This window comes from Electrophorus electricus, chromosome 11 (assembly GCF_041902795.1).
Source record: "Electrophorus electricus isolate QZ-2024a chromosome 11, ASM4190279v1, whole genome shotgun sequence".
NCBI classification, from domain to species: domain Eukaryota; kingdom Metazoa; phylum Chordata; class Actinopteri; order Gymnotiformes; family Gymnotidae; genus Electrophorus; species Electrophorus electricus.
The window spans coordinates 22,872,019-22,888,924 of record NC_137507.1 but is presented as its reverse complement, the minus strand read 5'-3'; the positions used below and the strand labels follow the sequence as shown (position 1 = coordinate 22,888,924).

The window sequence follows — 16,906 nt, the reverse complement described above, 5'->3', positions numbered from 1 at the left end:
TATGGCAACCACAGCTGAAAGTAGTGCTGTCTTTACATATTTTACACTTAAGCTACGTCTGGAAGTGAATAAATTGAAAATAGGGTTTTAACATGGAGTATTTGGCAGGCTAGACCCTGGAGGTGTGGGGTGGGGTATGTTCCAGCTGTTCTTATGTATATGCATTACAGCATGCCACTGGCTGCTCTGTTTACACAAGGCTCCTCCAAGACAACATTATCTACAAAGCCTTTTACACTAATTCAGTTTCTTTCCCCCCTTTACCCCCCAATTCCCCCCTCTTTTCTTCTGTGGCCCACTAACAGCACCACTCACTAATATCAGACAAAGAAGGGGGAAAAAAAAAACACTCCCGTTTATAATTTCCTCTCTGAAGCGATTTTTAGTCTGATAAGTGAGGCGAGAGTTTTTTTTCCTATAATGGCTCTGAATATGATACGAGTCAGACGACTATGAACAAAGCAACAGTGTGCAGAATGGAAGATATTAGTTCCTGCATCAGATAACCAAATTGGAGAGTGCTCCAAGCTTCCTCTGCATGCAGTTAGATGCACTCGGTTTTCCCAAGAAAATATGGTAGCATAACTCTCACTACCTCATTAGGCGGTATTTAAAAAACAGCAGCTAAACCTGCGATTACCACGGCCGTGATGAACGATGGACTGCCTTTTATATCGTGACTGAAATAATGCAGTGAGAGCTTACAAACCTGGTGATAGTGTTTAGTTGGCCGTGTAAACCGAAGTCTCTCTCTGTGTACTGGATGATTAAAATGCAGTGTTGTGATGCCCTTCGAATAAACAGTCTCCTCTAGATGACCATTTACAATAACACACTGGGGGAAAGAGAGAGATAAAGGAAGAGACAGAGAGAGCAAGGGAGAGAGAGAGAGAGAGAGAGAGGGAGAGAGAGAGAGAGAGAGAGAGAGAGAGAGAGAGAGAGAGACACACACACACACACAGCAGAAGAGATATGGCCAAAAAACACATGACGAACAAGCCATCCGCTCAATATTTCACCTGTTTTCATTTCATTTTTTATCCAAACACCAGTCGAACCCAATGATGCACTAGCATTCTCTGGGCCCTGGGCCACTGTGAATAAACCATATATCCTGGTTTGTGTTTACTGATATCAATGCCACTATTTTAGACACATTAGATACAGACATGAACATGGACCACAGTACATTAAAGCAAAACCTCTAGGGGCTTTGCTTTGAAAATAAGCATTATATACATTATATGTATTGCAATCTGCAAGTTTCATCAGCAGTAACAAATAAAACACAAGTGTGTCCACTCATGCACATCCTGGGCTAATAACTGCAGCATCATACCGCCACTTAACAAGGGTCACTAAACAAGATTACCTTTCAATAAGAAGAAATATTGGATTTGAATAGACCTTACATTGCGACCCGCACAACCGGACTTTTATTAACCTGCGAGTTTGAGAACTGGTTTTATGCCCTGTACTGACGACCAGCGAGCAGGACAAACCGACCTCGCCACACACCCGCTCAGCTCCTGGCGCGGGCCGCCCTGTTATCAGTGCTAATTACAGCCTCCCACCTCCGTTATGCATTTCTGTAATTAGGCTCTTAAAACATGATTAACATGTCTCAATTACGCCAGTCATCATTTGCATAATTTATGAGGCGCTCTAATTGCGAGCGGGCGAGCGAGCTTCGACTCGAAGCTGAGCCGGTCGGAGGAAGGCGCGCCGAGGCGCGTCCGCTTCACCGGGCGGGGGGCCGAGCGGGGATTAGCGAGCAGCTCCCGAATCGAACGGCGGAGAAGGAGAGGGGCGCAGCGCCTACCGGCAGCGAGCTCCGCTCTCCGATGCGATGTACCCTTTCTTCTCGCTCCCTGACAAAACGACAGACGCCACGTTAACACGCGAGTGAAGAGCTTTGTTGCTTGGACCCTTGGATTAACGTTTATTCGCGCCTCTGAATATCTGAATGGAAACAAATAAGAAAGGCTGTTTATTTCAAATAAGTATCAAGTTGCGCATATACTGTATGTGTTGTCCTGTTTCGCACTGACGTCATAGCTAGATGGCCAGATGTTTGGAGTAACGACGTGAATGATGGAAGAGTTGGTCTGTCCAAGCTAGCTAAAGATTGTGAATCACTAAACTTGACACGTGGGTGGAACAGATACAAGGTTCTGTCACTCACTTGACAAGAAATACAAGCAAGGACGTGGTTACACGGTTTCCGCGTAGTGTACTCAGGAAAAACGTGAAGCTGGCGCTTGTTAGGGTAAGTGAGTAGCCTTAGCTTCTTGTTGACGGCTGGCATTTACTGTGAGCTTATCTTTAAGTAGGCACTATACTGCCAACTGACATCCTGATGCAAAATTGGTGGCCGGAAAAAAAAAAGTATTAAAAAACAAGTTTAAAAAACGCTAGCAAGAACCACTTCGTGATAGGCATGTCTATGAGTCATAGCAAACACACATTATTTCACATTTCCACTTTCGTTTTGTGGCGAGATCGCCAGGCCTAGACAATTCTTATTAGTTAATATACAGTCTATCCTTTTGCATGCATAAACGTTCATATACATGTCTATATAGGCCTAAACACGCAATTCCAATTAGCTCTCTCGCTTTCTTTCTCTCTCTCTCTCTCTCTCTCTCTCTCTCTCTCTCTCACTCACTCACACCTTCCTTTGCATCAGTACACGTCAGCTAGGCATTTGTGTGAAAATATTGATCGGTTCTTTTCACGGGTGTCTTAGAGTTTGCCTGTCAATATTATTTGCACAAAGTCATCTGTAGCTATTAGTCAGATGTTACCTGCCACACACAATGTTCACATAACACCTTTTTGAAAGTTTTCTGAAGACAGTAATGAATACATATTAATTGCTAATAGCATTATTAGTATTGGTAATACTATTTTTCTTATAATACAATAACTAGGCCGAATAATTAGACAGCTGCCCGTTCTCCTTGAGTGTGGTATACATATAGCTGGTTCGTTTGTGTGAGTAAACATTATCAAATTTGGTATATGATATGTAAACTAGTAATGGATTCCAAGCGTACATAATTTTTTTTTATTAAAAACAACAACTTAGCATGAACCCAGCAACACACGAGAGAGGTTTCTAAATATTGTGGGATATGGAGCCAGAAACCTCAAATACTTTTAATTTAAATCATTTTACAACAGATGATCAAAAACAAAAGGTTCTTTTAAAAAAAAAAACCTTAAGCACTATAGCTAAACTGCATATAATGTGTTACTTTCTTTTGTTGTAAGAAAGGGAGAACAGGCAGAAATTCGATACCCACACAAACACAGACATTAATGTCTGCCTTGTTATACCCAGACTCTGTATATGCCAGCCTAACCATCTGGAACAGTTCCATGGACCCACATACACACACACACACACACACACACACACACACACACACACGCACACAGACTCATAATATGCCCATGCATGTTCCCGTAAGCACAGACCACATCCAAATACACAGCCCCTCTGTCAAAATAATCGAAACAAGCCTTAGCACTCATGTACCCCCCCCCCCCATCCTTCCCCATCCATTGCCCCCCAGCGTCCACTGCAGCCCATTCTGAGTGGGTTCGCGCGTGTGTTCGGTGGCCTGCGTCGTGTTCATTCAGCCGGGTGGCGTGTGAAAATACATGACGGGGTCAGGGGTTCAGGAGCGCTGCGTGACGAGGGGGCCATGTCGACGCATCACCCCCATGGCAGGGGGCGGAGTCCCAGCTGGCCTGGGGAAAGATGCCATTCACCGATTGGTTAAAACATGAGATGGCTGGCCAAATTTATATAAAAAGGCCCGAGGACTTAGTGGGGCTGCCAGCCCGGCGACCTCCACAGGCTGTTATGAAGGCCAAGGCAGTCTCATTGAAACTCGACCGGCTATGGATTTTTAATAACCAGGCCCTCTACACGGCAGTGACAATGTAAAACTGCCCGAAACAGGCTGGCTCTTGATTGGTCAAAAAGAGGAGGGAGAGAGAGGGGAAGAAATATTAAAAATAACCTGACAAAACCAGAAAACTGGTGGCTGTTCTTGTTTAGGCAAGCTGCACTCAGCACATTTTGCAGCAAATGTCATGGTGGAGGTTTGAGCCATTTTCTTGGTCGGCAGTGCAGGCGGATTTTTAGTAGCGTCTGTCTGCGCACTGTGAAATTACAGCCCTGCATTAAGCGGAGAGGGAACTGAGCCCCCCCCCCCCAGCTAATTCTGAAACATACGGCATACAGCTTGTCGTTGGCAAGGAACCTTCCGTATTCTAAAGCAGAGTAGACCTACACACATCCTGTACAAACTGCTTGTTAAAAAAAACCAAAAACACAAACCTACCGTGTCACTCATAAAACTCCCGTCAGGAATACAGCAGGACTCAATGGGACGCGGCTCTTAAATCTGTTGGTGGGCACACCGTCGCCTTATTACTCCGCTTTGTGTCTATTTCGGGAGTTGCCTTTCTCCACTGACAGCTGGGCAACTGTCTAAACCTAACTGAATCGCCGTTAAAGAAAACGGTCCAACAGAGAAAAAAAACATGAGAGCGCGTGATGATAAGCACGTTTGCAATTCTTGGGTCAAGGGTGAAGACTTCCAATCGCTAAGATGCTAAAAGCCTGCTCTTAAGCACAAAATGCCATAAACAAAACAATCTAGACTATGCAGATACATTTGACACTAAAGAGGCTTCCTTCTTCCTGTCTGTAGTGGAATAATTTTAGTAACCCCCAGGCAAACTGTATGGCCAAATCAAATGGTTTGAAAAAGATGCCAGACCTTCATTTTCCATCCACAGATTTCCACAGCACCCTACTTTTCTTCATACAGTATAAACAGAAAAGAGGACACCCATAAATTTTAGTATCACCGGTCCTCGGAGTAGTCAGGTCCATATGACAATATTTTTATACAGACACAAATCAAATGAAGGTAGTGTTCATGTTTGATGATCAGATGCACCTAATGAAGCCTAGAGAGACTAAGACAAGTGTAGTGCCATGACTGAGGTGTCCCAGGATTAACACGAACGCCAGAACCTCTGTTTGAGGGCGTGTTCTCCTTGTGTGCATGGGGAGGAGGCGTTAACCCTGATGCACACTGAAGTCTGAAATACAGACGTAAAACAGATGTAATACAGATGGAAAACAGAGCACCATGGCAACAACAAACAAACAATCAAAAAGTCTCTTGCACGGAGCTCGGAGCAGAAGATCACGTCCGGTGTAAGCAGTGTGGCCTACACAGCCAATCACTTTTGGGGCGAGAGCGTTCAGAAAGCAGCGAGCTTTCACACGGCTCGCTCTCTCAGTCCAAGAGCCCCGCAGGTTACTGGTTGCCAGGAAGTGTGGGAAGGGAGGCAAGAGCGAAGGGAGGAAAGAAGAAGAAGAAGAAGAAGAAGAAGAGGGGGAAAAAAAGCCAGGAAGAGGTCCAAGTCACTTTGTTCTTCATCTTGGAAACGAACTCTGAGTGAACCCAGAGAGACGCCAGGCAGTTCAAAAGAGACAGGCATAATTCTTGCACTCTTCTGTGGACCTTGCTAAACAAGAGGACAGAGGGGGGAAAAGTTAGGTGGAGAGAACCCCCCCTCAGGGGCCCCCCTCCTCACACCCAACCTGACAAGCCATATGAGCCTTCTTCACTGGGTCAGAATTGTGCCGGGTTGGCAGGTTTGTTTTTGTTTGTTTTTTTTTTGGGGGGGGGGTTGATTTGTTGTTTGTTCCCACTTGATTTGCTGGGGGGGCTCACATTGCTGGGGTCTTTTGGTGAAAAAAGTGCCTCTCGGACACAAACAAGGTAAAGCAGGCCCCCGTGGCTGAAGAAATGTGCTGTGGCATTGATACTGAGCGCTGCGTCTGGAAGGCCTCATGGTTGTTGTCAAAGCAGCTCTAAGTGAAGTTCCAACCGTACTACAAACTACTTCATGAACACTGCATTGAGATCAGGATATACAGTGAAGGAGCCACGATCCAGTGTAAGCTACAGAGCAAAAAATGGGGATGATCTTTCATGGCTACACATTTTACAGCAGTGTAACTCCTTTTGCTCTTTTCCAGTGTAGTCAGTCAATAGCTAATTTGGCTGGTATTTTAGCTGACAGGCAGCAGTACTGTAAACCTGGCCAGGCCAGCAAATCCTCCTCCACGTGTGTGAAGTATGTGACATCATTGATTCAACCTGCTGCTCACCCAGTGCTGCTGAGCACCTTAACACTCCTCGAGTACAATGCCAGTTGGTCAATCATGGTTGGTCAGCACTAGGTATGCGATGTACATGGCACGGCTGGGAGTAACACTAGAATACCGGCAAAGGGCTTTCGTTTCTGGCCCACTAAGCAGTGCTTTGCCAAGTACATCACTCACAGACTTTTCATAACTGAACTGATCAAAGATTTATACATTTCATCCAAAGTGCTGGAGAAAACCAAATACAAATTCTAAACTATTGCCAAAAGCCTAGAGGAAAAAATGAACAATTATTACAGATCAAGTATATATTCTGACATGTACATGTCGCCATGTACACAACCACCAATCACACAAAACACAACCAAATCAAAGCTCCCTAAAGCAATATCATAGTGATATATCATATCATATCACAGCCATAATGTTTATCAGAGAATTTCCACAAACATAGTAAAGTGTATTAAAAATAAATTATGCAACAGTGCCACATGATGCCAGTCAACCTTTGGGCAAATGTGAAGAGGTCATTTAATAAATTGTTATTACAAAATGCAGTATTGCTCTTTAACAATTTTTAAAATCATGATTCTCATTCAGTAATACTTTGCCTCTGGTATTCAAAGATTCATATTTTAATATGGTTACTTACAGGTGAACTCTATAGAGTTCTCTATATTTCTCTATAGAGAAATTAAATTAGAATGCCACTGTCTGGGCTCACTAAATGTCTGCAGTGTACAAAGACAAAAGGACTCACCTGTTTTTTCTTTAATTTCACACAAAACATTGAAAAGAGCGGGTTTCATCCTGTGACAATTCAGTGCGTGTTTCCTGCAGAAAAACAAAATGTAAATATCAGATCTTTAGTAAATGTGGCCTGTCAAATCTGCGAAAAAAGAACTTATATTTAAAAAGGATCCACTATGTGTGATCTGATGCTGATGTGTGATAGAGAATATCACAAACCTGTCAATTAAATACAATTCAATTATACAGAATAAAAATAAATCGAATGGCAGAATTTCGATAGTTTTGGTCAGCTGTTGATGCCTGAAGAAAGAATGAAAACAATGACAGGACAAACAGTAAGCAACAGCTAGAACTGACCATCACCGTTTAGACATATAGCGCAATATTTTCCCCTCTTAGTGTTTAGTAGATATCTATCTATAAGTAATAACATTGTTTCAATGATATCTACAGAAACCTAAACACAGAGAAGCACTTGTCACACAACCCTGTTTAGCCTATTAATTGTTCGTCATTTTTTCACTTCATTTTATTTTAAGCTTTTTTAAATTATGAGACTCAGACGACATTTGTTTATCCAAAGCTATTATAGCTAGCTAACGCATGAATGAAATATTTGATATAGGTATGCATTTACGTATACGATTTATATCAAGATCAAATGGTTATTCTAAACCACTGCAGTTTGCGACAGTCATATTAATATTTTTCGAAATGCTATTAGTAGTAGAACATGGTGGACATTATCTCGATCATACTTTAATCATAGCCATGTTCAGTGTTATCCCTAAGTAATTACATTGCATGACAATATGAAAATGTGAATTTACTGCTTTCCTATATTCAGATCCTGAATTTATTTAGATTATTTGAGGGTGTATTTATTGATTTGACTGCTGTGAGTGCTGGGAGAAAAGGTAAGGAATTATATTTAGAAGGCAAGTGAATCTATCCGCAACATGTAGGCTATGTCTACGGCATCATCAACGTCTTCTCACTCGTAACCAGCAAGATGCAGAACAATTGGAAATCGAAAGCGTGCATGTCTATATGAAGAGTGTTGACTTGAAGTGAAACCTTTTTTCATACAGTATGGAAAATACGTTACAATCCTCCGTTGTTCTGGCTGTTGCAAAAAAAAAAAAAGAGTTGCAATGGACTTAGTAAAACACGAGGGCAGTCTGAAGTTTGCGATATTGTGAGGCGACTCGTTATCTTCGGTGTAGTTGCGCTCCGAGTGGGTGTAATTGAACGTTTTAACCAGCTGATTGTTTTACATTAATCGTCGGTGCGCGGAGTATTGAAAACGACGAACACCGTTCGAAAACCCAGTTAGTTTACCTGGCCTGTGCTTCGTCCAGACTTTGGTCCGTTATGGTCATTATTTGCTGTAATATGTCTCCAATGTCCTGTTTTCTTCCCTCACCGTCCGTCCCACCCGTGCCATCCTGCATATGCTGCGCCAGGCCGGGGTGTCCGGCCATGCCTACTCCGTGAGAGTGCATCAACCGGGGTTGTTCGTCCATCCTTGGCGTTGTTTCCAACCTCGGTGCAACAAACTCACACTTTTTCCTTCTCAGTGAAAGAACTGATATCTCGGGAAATTCCTACAGATTCTCCCGAACTCTCCCCGTCACTCCCCTTCTTTTTCAATCCCCACTGCTCGCTTACGACATGGAGAGAAGGAGAAAAGGCAAACCTCGTCGTTGGTTCCCTCACAGCTGGTTTGGGTGAAATCTGATCTGAACAGCCGCTTTAGGCGCAAGCCACTCCTGCTCTGAGCAGGAGAACAGAAACAACTTTAAATAGGGGTGCTAATCCTGCGCAATAGCAGCACTCGCCGCGATGGCGAAGGATAACTCCTCGTTTCTTCGACAGCTTTACGACCGATACGGGTTTAAGACAAGGAAGACGTGCTTTTGACGCGCTAAAAGTGAAGAGCGAACTGCTTTTGTTTCGCATAGGTTTCTGAACTGACACATTACATGAGCTTGCAACGCAGCCTCCGCCCACGACACATGATTGGACAAAGACGGCGTTTGGTCCCACCCCGACTCTTCAACACACGTCAATCATATTCCATAGTAGGTGGGTCGCAGTAATCAGCTTTAAGATGCGGCGTTAGCGCTGGGACTGGACAGGGTGGCAACACCATGATGGATAGGGGTTGAAGATGAAATAAATAATCGTGCTTTACGCAACTGATCCGCTCCGCTGTCCTACTCCACATCGAAACGGACAGGCCCTCCATATTCTGTCAAGCTATCAATGAATTATTTCATTTCAATTTTATTCTTCTGGATTTTTTGCAAGTGGTAATCATTAGATAGCGTGTCAATTCCCAGTAAGTGAGATCGAGTGACAAAATTGGTGGGACGATATTATTACTATTGTGTAATGTATCCCCCTTTTGAAGGGCAATTAGACATCCTACAATATGCATAGTGCATATCCTGCAATCCTGTAATTCAAGCAACATCATTAAATAAGATTAAATAAGTAATGGCTATATATACTATTCTGTTTTATTTATTTATTTATTTTTGCCTGCTCTTTGTAATTCAGCAGATTTATCAGACAGGCAGTTTGCATAGCTGTGCCAAGCCAGTTAATGGCGTTAAAGCCTGTGGCTTTTAATATGGAACCACATTCATTCCTGAAATGTCCCACACTAGCTGCAGGTGCTGGAGAATGGACCAGTAAAGATTAAAAATCCCGTCCTCATGCTTGAACATCTGTTACTGAAATGGATATTCGGAGAGTATGAAACTATAAATTCTGAGAGTCTGGGTCCTCTGAACATTTATATGAGGCTTCATCATTATGATATGAGGTGTGTTACCTTCCATTATTTCTTATAAGATAAATTATACCACTTTGTCCAGACCTTCCCAGGAGGTCTTGTGTGCATGTGTGTGTGTGTGTTACTATGTACTACATATGTTTGTAGGGTTCAATAATTATTAAGTAATATTTAATATGGCATAATGTTTTAAAGTAGGCTATAAAATATATTTTATTGTGAATATATCTACTATCTAATGATAGTACTGTACCCAGCATTGACTATATAATTGAGCTTCAGCTAAGATCTTTATCATTCATTTAATGACCACGATCACATTTTATAAGTTATTTTTAAAATATCTGTCCCCACAGATCATATTGATATTTTTGAGTGTACAGGCTGACCTTAAATGCATAGTATTCAAATATAATGAATGTGGACATGGTTATTAAAATACAAATTGCATATGTAACAAGATGGGAAAAAAAATGTCAGATTGTATTATCAAGTATATTATGTATTCAATCTTATGTTGAGCCTTAAAGAGGTAAGGAAGGGGGCAGAATAGTTTTTTTGGGGGGAAAAAATGAAACAGCTGTAAAATTCAACAGATCTGACATAAAATAATGGCAACATCTTTTTAAGTCTGCACAACTGTTACCACTTTAACACACTCTCATTTTTAACAGTGAGGCTGTGTCACATTACTACAGAAACTGGGGTTTCAGAATGAATGGCACAAGGCAGAAACACCATCCTGTTCGGGAAAAAGTTACTGTCACAGCCAGGGTTAGATTGTTTAGAAATCTCATTAGGATTAACAACAAGGGCAGAACTGGTAAGTCGCATGGAAATGGTCCAGTGGTGTAGTATTCAAAGACCACTGGGGTGGAACAGACATATATGTGTGCTAGTTTTGCTCTGTAAGACCATTTAGACTGTGCCCTATCAATAACAGAGACTCCACCGCAATGGCCACAAGTGCCAAGAGATGGAATCCATCTGTGCCCTTTTTGTAATCAGAACAAAGAACCAAGGGTGCAGCATATTTGTGTGCAAACCTATTAATATTAAGCGCTTGTATTTTTCAGGCTTAACTTCTATATGAGAGAATTGCTTTAGAGGAAAGCCATACGTGAAGTCAAAAACGCTTTGTACCAGCTACAGTTGAATTGAGTCCCGCTTTAAAAATTGATGCAGCATCAAGTCTGATGCCCAATCGGCGTTCCTGAGGTGCGTCCTTTGATAACGACCCACTTCCAGACATCCCAGGCATTCTTTTGCGGGAGGCTGAAAATGAGGAGTGTGGACTTTGAGTAGGGCGGATTTTCTTCATGATCAGCATTTCTCGTTTCCCAATGGCATGAGGAGCTCATTGTGCTGCCACAGAACACTACCCCTAGTTCAGGCGTTTCACTCACGATTGTGCTAGCTCATCTAAATCCTTCTCTCTAACAACATGTGATCTGCATACTCATACTCCTATCGAGCACATTTTTCCATGAGCTGAGGCACTGGGGAGCGGACAATCACCTCACGCTCACACCCTGCCTCTTTTCTTCTCCTCTCTTTCTCTTCCCCTCTGTCTGTCCATCTGTCTGTCTCTCTGTCTGTCCATCTGTCTGTCTCTCTATCTGACCATCGGTCTGTCTCTCTCGCTCACTCTTCCCTCTATCCCTTATTTGTCCATATTTCTGATTCAGAAGATCTAGTCCACCACAAATAATTAATTAAAAAGGAATATCTGGTTTGGTCTTTTAAATCTATTTTCTTTTGGTACTCTTCCCACACCTTAAAAAAAAAAACAGAGATACATCATCAGTCCAGATAGCTACACCATCATCTGGAGCAACAAGAAGAATGAAAACTTTAGGTTATGTGCAGAAACAAACCAGTTGCAACCAAGATCTATAAGAATCTCAGTCACGGCTACAGTTATTTTTAATCGCCCTCGCTGAACCATTTAGCATTACCTTTACTGCAACAGTCAGGGATCAAGCCCCTTACATCATCTATTGATTAGTAGTGAGCAGAGAGAAACAGCAATACAGGGCATTCACTGGATGGCTGAACAGTCCAAGGGCTTCTCTCTGCAAGAGGCCCTGATGAAATATTCAGCTGGCTGGGGCTTGGTTTCTCCCAAGCATGGGAATAAGAAGCAGGCAGTAGCGGGAAGGCCCGGTCCAGCTCGGTCCAGCTCTGGAAGGCACCAAGGCCGCACCTAAGCAGCGTATTCATGTGGAGATGGAGGGATTAAAGTTTAATCGAGCCACAAATGGGTTATGGGACAGCGTTTGACTCAGCACTTTCAGCGTTTCTTTGATGACCCCCGTGGCTTTGCAGGGAGAGTGGAGCTTTCTTTGCTGGCTATTCATTATGTAGGAAGGGATGTGTGTGTGTGTGTGTGTGTGTGTTATGGTGGTGCTCTCATTTTCTAGTGCAAAAACATGTAATGGAACTTGACCAGCCTGCACACACGTGACACATATACGGGGGTGCCTGCACTTGACTGCTTTTCGAGAGAGTGACGGACATCTAACTGTATTAGTTCCGCTTAAACCAGGGCCAGTTTTAGTTGGTGCTGGCAAGATTTCTGAAAATCTGCCCTGTAGCCCTGTGAGGTGGTCAGTCCCCCTCTGTGCTCGTGAGGACATGAGTCTCTCCTCCCCTGACAGGGGTTGGGGGGGGAGGGATGAGGTGTACCCGTCAGGGAGCATTCTCATTTACGGCTGTGGGAAGATGCCTGGAAGCAGAGAGAGAAAGAGCAAGGGGAGTATGGAGGGAGAGAGAGAATGTCAAGGGGATGCGACTAGAAGGCCACTCAGCATCAGCCTTGGACACCCCCCCTCACACACACGGAAAAGGCCACTTAGAGCAGGAGCAGCCGTGGTATCTGCTGACCTGGCACTCCAGTGTACCCAGAGCAGAGAGAAGAAAGGAAGGGAAAAAGAAAGGAAGGGAAAAAGAAAAAGGAAGAGAAAAAGAAAGGAAGGGAAAGAGAAATGCAAACACAAATATAGTAGGTGGAAATACAGCCTAGTAGGTGATGTAAACAACACACACACACACACACACACACACACACACACACACACACATATATATATATACTCACCGTTCACTAGCCACTGTATTAGGTACCCCTCACTATTACTTGGTTTACCCCAGTTTTCATTCAGACCCCATTATGCCTTAATTCTTCATGGCATATATTCAACAAGGTACTGCAAACATTCCTCAGAGAGGTTATAATGGTTACCAACAATTCTCAGGTAGGCTGTGGCGTTTAAACGATGCTCAATTGGTATTGAGAGGCCCGGAGTGTGCCAGAAATATATCCCGCACACCATTACACCACCGCCACCAGCCTGATCTACAGGGCAGGATGGATCCATGCTTTCATGTTGTTTAGGCCAAATTCTGCCCATACCATTTGAATGTCGCAGCAGAAATTGAGACTCATCAGACAAGGTAATGTTTTTCCAATATTCTATTGTCTAACTTTGGTGAGCCAGTATAAATTGTAGCCTCAGTTGCCTGTTCGTAGCTGGATTTGCTGCTGGTGTGGTCTTCTGCTGCTGTAGCCCATCTGCTTCAAGGTCTGAAGTGTTGTGATGCCCTTCTGCATATCTCGGATGTAATGAGGAGTTATTTGAGTTACTGTTGCCTTTCTATCAGCTTGAACCAGTCTGGCTATTCTCCTCTGAACTCTGGTATCAACAAGCCATGTTTTTTCACCCAGAAAAGTGCGGCTCACTGGATATTTTCTGTTTTTAGACCATTCTCTGTAAATCCTAGGGATGGTTGTGTGTGAAAATCCCAGTAGATCAGCAGTTTCTGGAATACTCAGACGAGCCTGTCTAGCACCAACAACCATGCCATGGTCAAAGTCACTTAAACCACCTTTCTTCCCCCATTCTTATGCTCAGAACTTCAGCAGATTGTCTTGACCATGTCTACACATATACATGTATAAGAAAGTCTGATGCAGCTACACTGATGGACATCAGCTCAGTAAATGCCACTGTGATGAATTAAGTGTTGCATTAACTCGTACAGCATTCACACAAATGCTGCAGATTTTGACTGGAGTGAATGACAGAAAAAATGCAATAAATTCCAGATTTTCCGGAGTCGTGAGCTCTCCACCGCATGTTTCCATTCTAATTTGCATTAATAAAGAGGCTGTTCCTCGTCACAGTGCATTTTCTTTCTAACCACCTTCCATTTTCTTTCCTGCTTCTCCAAAATCCTGTGTGACTCCTCATGGGAGTGCTATGGGAAAATCCAACTGCCAGCGATGACAGGACAAATGAATCGGTGTGTCAGGCGTGTGCGTCTTCCGCTCGGACAGACAGGGAAGAAGTGTCCCTCCATCGACTGGCAGGCTTCAGATTTGAATTAATAAATGTGAATAACACACACACACACACACACACACACACACACACACACACACCGCATCCTGGCCCTCCCTCGCCCATGTCTTAATGAGAGGCAGCGTATCCACACAACTGTCACTGCGGGGGAAGTGGACACTGCAGACAGCTTGCCCTAATTCCACCTGGCCATCAGCTGCTGCTAGTCACTGTGTGTGTGTGTGTGTGTGTGTGTGTGTGTGTGTGTGTGTGTGAGAATATGAGTGTGTACATATGTGTGTGTGTGTGTGTGTGTGTGTGTGTGTATGTGTGTGTGTGTGTGTGTGTGTGTGTGTGTGCGTGTGTGTGTATGTGTGTGTGTGTGTGTGTGTGTGTGTGTGTATGTGTGTGTGTGTGTGTGTGTGTGTGTGTGTGTGTGTGTGTGTGTGTGTGCACGCACGCACATGTACCATCATCCGTTTGCAGGATTTTCCAGGTTCATTCTCCTGTCTGAAGCCTGAGGGCTGTATGGCACGGGTGTCACATAGCTGTCATGACAGCTGGCTCTTCGGACGTGAAATCAGCGCTTACCTGGCTGATATTCATTCGCAAGGTGTAAATTTGGGGAGAAATGATTGGCGGAATGTGAAAACAGCACCGCATTATCTGACAGTGTGTTTCTTCATTTTAAAAAACATAAACAAGACTGATTATTATCTTCAAAAATCTGGCACCAGATTTAAAGAAAAGCTTATAAACCAGTGTCACTGCTATTCATGCGATCGCTTCTAAATATAATTCACAAGTTCTAAAACTTTTTGACACCTCTGGTTTTGTTGGGCTGGTGCACACTTATTTTTTTGTAGAGCAAAACCCACAGTGAAGTGATACCAAAGCTGTACCCAATTTCCCTTTGTAACATGAGATGCTCATTATTATATCAGTGAATGAGCATCGTGTATTAAACCTCACGATACGTGGAAGATGTCAATCAAAACATGTGATCAAGGTGTGCAGGCGCAGGTGCATCTTCAAATGCGACTGCAGCCATAACCCTTTGTCATCTCAGCAACCTCTCCCTGACCAATTTGTTTTGTGCTTGTTATCGCGGCCGACCAAAAGTCTCACTGGCTCATAGGACGGAGACTGCAAAGCCGCCCTGCAAATGGGTGAAAGCGTGTCACTGGGATTGTTAAAGGGGTTCAAACAGTGCCAGGACAATAGGGATGCTCCTCACAGGCAGAAAAAGGTAACGTGAAAGCTTCTCCTGGAACATGTGGCACAGAAGGAGCAAGATAATATATGTGAACATCTGGTGGGTGGCGAACACTGCCAGGAAGCAGACAAAGCCACGTGTCCAGGCATGGATGCACACTCGGTCCCCAGCGACACAAATACACACACATACACACACGCACGCGCGCGCACACTTCCACACGGACACCTCACCTGGCCAGCCTGGGGGAAAGATGGGTTGAATGCACGGAGGAACAAAGGCGCGTCGTAACAGACTGGGGCCAGGGGGGTTCGAAAAGAGGAGTAAGGCACAGAGGGTTAGAAAAAAAGAAATGAATAGCACATGCTCTTACACAGAGTGCTGCTTATATATGATGGGGAAGAGATTCTAAATTTGTCTAAATGTGACAAATCTGTAGTCTTGAAGGTTGAGGAAATGAATATGCATGCTCAAAGACTTGGGAAATGAATATGCATGAGAGAATAAAACCATACGCTTCTAAAGACACCACTTACTTCACCCTGTGCGGATTTTCAGGTATTTCATGTTGGTTTCGCATTTGGGTCTACGTAGCATATAAAGATTCTCCCTGCAAGCAAAGACAGTGTAGCATACTGTAAAGTGAAATGTCAAGGGGTCGTAGGCCAAACAGCCTCAACGCAAATATAGCAAGTATAAATGTCATGATACTATTCTGCACTATTCTCAGTTGTACACAGGAAAATATCCCTTGTTGAGTGATAAATGAACTCCCAAAATCATACTGGATCAAATTCTTGAACTAACAATAAAATTACCGGTGTTCACTCTCAAGTCAAAATTAAATTGCACCAAACTCAGACATAAATTTTAGTCTCTACTTAACCGCACCGCCATAGACCACGGAACTACAACACGTAGAAGACACAAACATGTGCATAACAGTGACCAGAATGGCCCAATTAAGGAATGGGTTTCCATCGAATGTCCAACAGAGTGGTTCTGGTCGTCTTAAGTGTGTGAGCAGCAACTGTGATGGTAGTACTGTTAACAGCACCATTGGTAGCATGGATGAGTGGATGTTTTGATACAGATTGGTTCTGGCACCAGAGACCATGACACATGGGGAGTCCAAGAGGAGAAGAGAGGCATGCAACATGTTGTTCGTAGATTACCGGGTTGTATGGAATGAGTGCAGACATGCACACGCTCAGTGTAAGAAGCTACTGAGGAAACTACTGGAGAAACAACGGAATTATTGGAGAAATGGTAAATAAGCCCAAAAAAGACATTTTAAATTGACTTAAAAGTGCATTCAGTGCAGCACAATTGTGGAACTGCATTTTGTCTTCCCAAGAAGCACAAATTGCAATAATATAATCACTGGTGTTAAATGATCAGTTACATTGCAATATACATAGAAGAAGATAGTAGTTCCACTGATCTCTGCTATACAATTTGATCTACAGGTGTTACTTTAAAACCAGTGATTTTACTGTGAGTGAAAGTAGGATGAGTTCAGCTTGTAAGTAGTATATTTAATGTTAAAATGTGTGTGGTTCATCAGCATGTAATGACTGAAAGTA

General features: G+C 43.3%; 1 protein-coding gene across 10 annotated transcripts in view; it reads right to left on the bottom strand.

The window, feature by feature from the left end:
* The window catches only part of pbx1a (pre-B-cell leukemia homeobox 1a), a 50,219-nt gene extending 40,885 nt beyond the window's left edge, over positions 1–9,334 (bottom strand). The window contains exons 1-2 of one of the 10 annotated variants that reach the window (XM_081723130.1): positions 8,300–9,334; positions 6,966–7,039 (exon numbers count right to left, since the gene is read on the bottom strand). In XM_081723130.1, coding sequence (XP_081579256.1) covers positions 6,966–7,039; positions 8,300–8,484 — 259 coding nt within the window. In that variant the 5' untranslated portion in view covers positions 8,485–9,334. Of the gene's footprint in view, positions 1–709; positions 903–4,358; positions 5,085–6,965; positions 7,040–8,299 lie in introns of those variants that run through there. The other 9 variants (XM_081723126.1, XM_081723127.1, XM_081723128.1 and 6 more) reach the window with 9 other exon arrangements.
* Between the last annotated feature and the right edge of the window lie 7,572 nt (positions 9,335–16,906).